The sequence below is a fragment of the Penaeus monodon genome, chromosome 34, assembly GCF_015228065.2.
Source record: "Penaeus monodon isolate SGIC_2016 chromosome 34, NSTDA_Pmon_1, whole genome shotgun sequence".
NCBI lineage: Eukaryota > Metazoa > Arthropoda > Malacostraca > Decapoda > Penaeidae > Penaeus > Penaeus monodon.
In genome coordinates this window covers 2,574,780-2,575,114 of record NC_051419.1, presented here as the reverse complement: position 1 = coordinate 2,575,114, position 335 = coordinate 2,574,780, and the positions used below count along the sequence as shown (strand labels likewise).

The window sequence follows — 335 nt, the reverse complement described above, 5'->3', positions numbered from 1 at the left end:
ATTTAATTTTCTTATATATCTTCTGAAGTATAAGCTTATAGTGGCATGAACTTTCAGAAAAGCATGGTCGTTGTAAATTAGAATTTGACTGTTGAGTAGAAAGTATGCAACATTTGAATTTACGTAGCGTAGTTTAGTAAGGAAAGAAGCAGTGGTACAGATTACTGACAAGTTTTAGCAAGGGGTAAGGAAGATTTTGGGATCTGATTAGTGTTTTTGTTTCAGACGGCAAAAACACCTCAAGGCTGGCTTCTTTATTGTCGGGTAATAATGCAGTAGTTTTGTTACAAGGAATTAAAAGAGCTGCTATTCCTTATGTTAACACAGGACCAGAA

The 335-nt window shown here is 34.9% G+C and overlaps 1 protein-coding gene across 4 annotated transcripts in view; it reads left to right on the top strand.

The window, feature by feature from the left end:
- LOC119594519 (DNA topoisomerase 2-binding protein 1-like) overlaps positions 1 to 335 on the top strand; it is a 27,100-nt gene that overhangs the window by 9,229 nt on the left and 17,536 nt on the right. For 2 of the 4 annotated variants that reach the window (XM_037943550.1, XM_037943551.1), the window contains exon 7: positions 226 to 264. The exons of the other annotated variants lie outside the window; for them this stretch is intronic. In XM_037943550.1, coding sequence (XP_037799478.1) covers positions 226 to 264 — 39 coding nt within the window. The remainder of the gene's footprint in view (positions 1 to 225; positions 265 to 335) is intronic. 4 annotated transcript variants of the gene reach the window in all.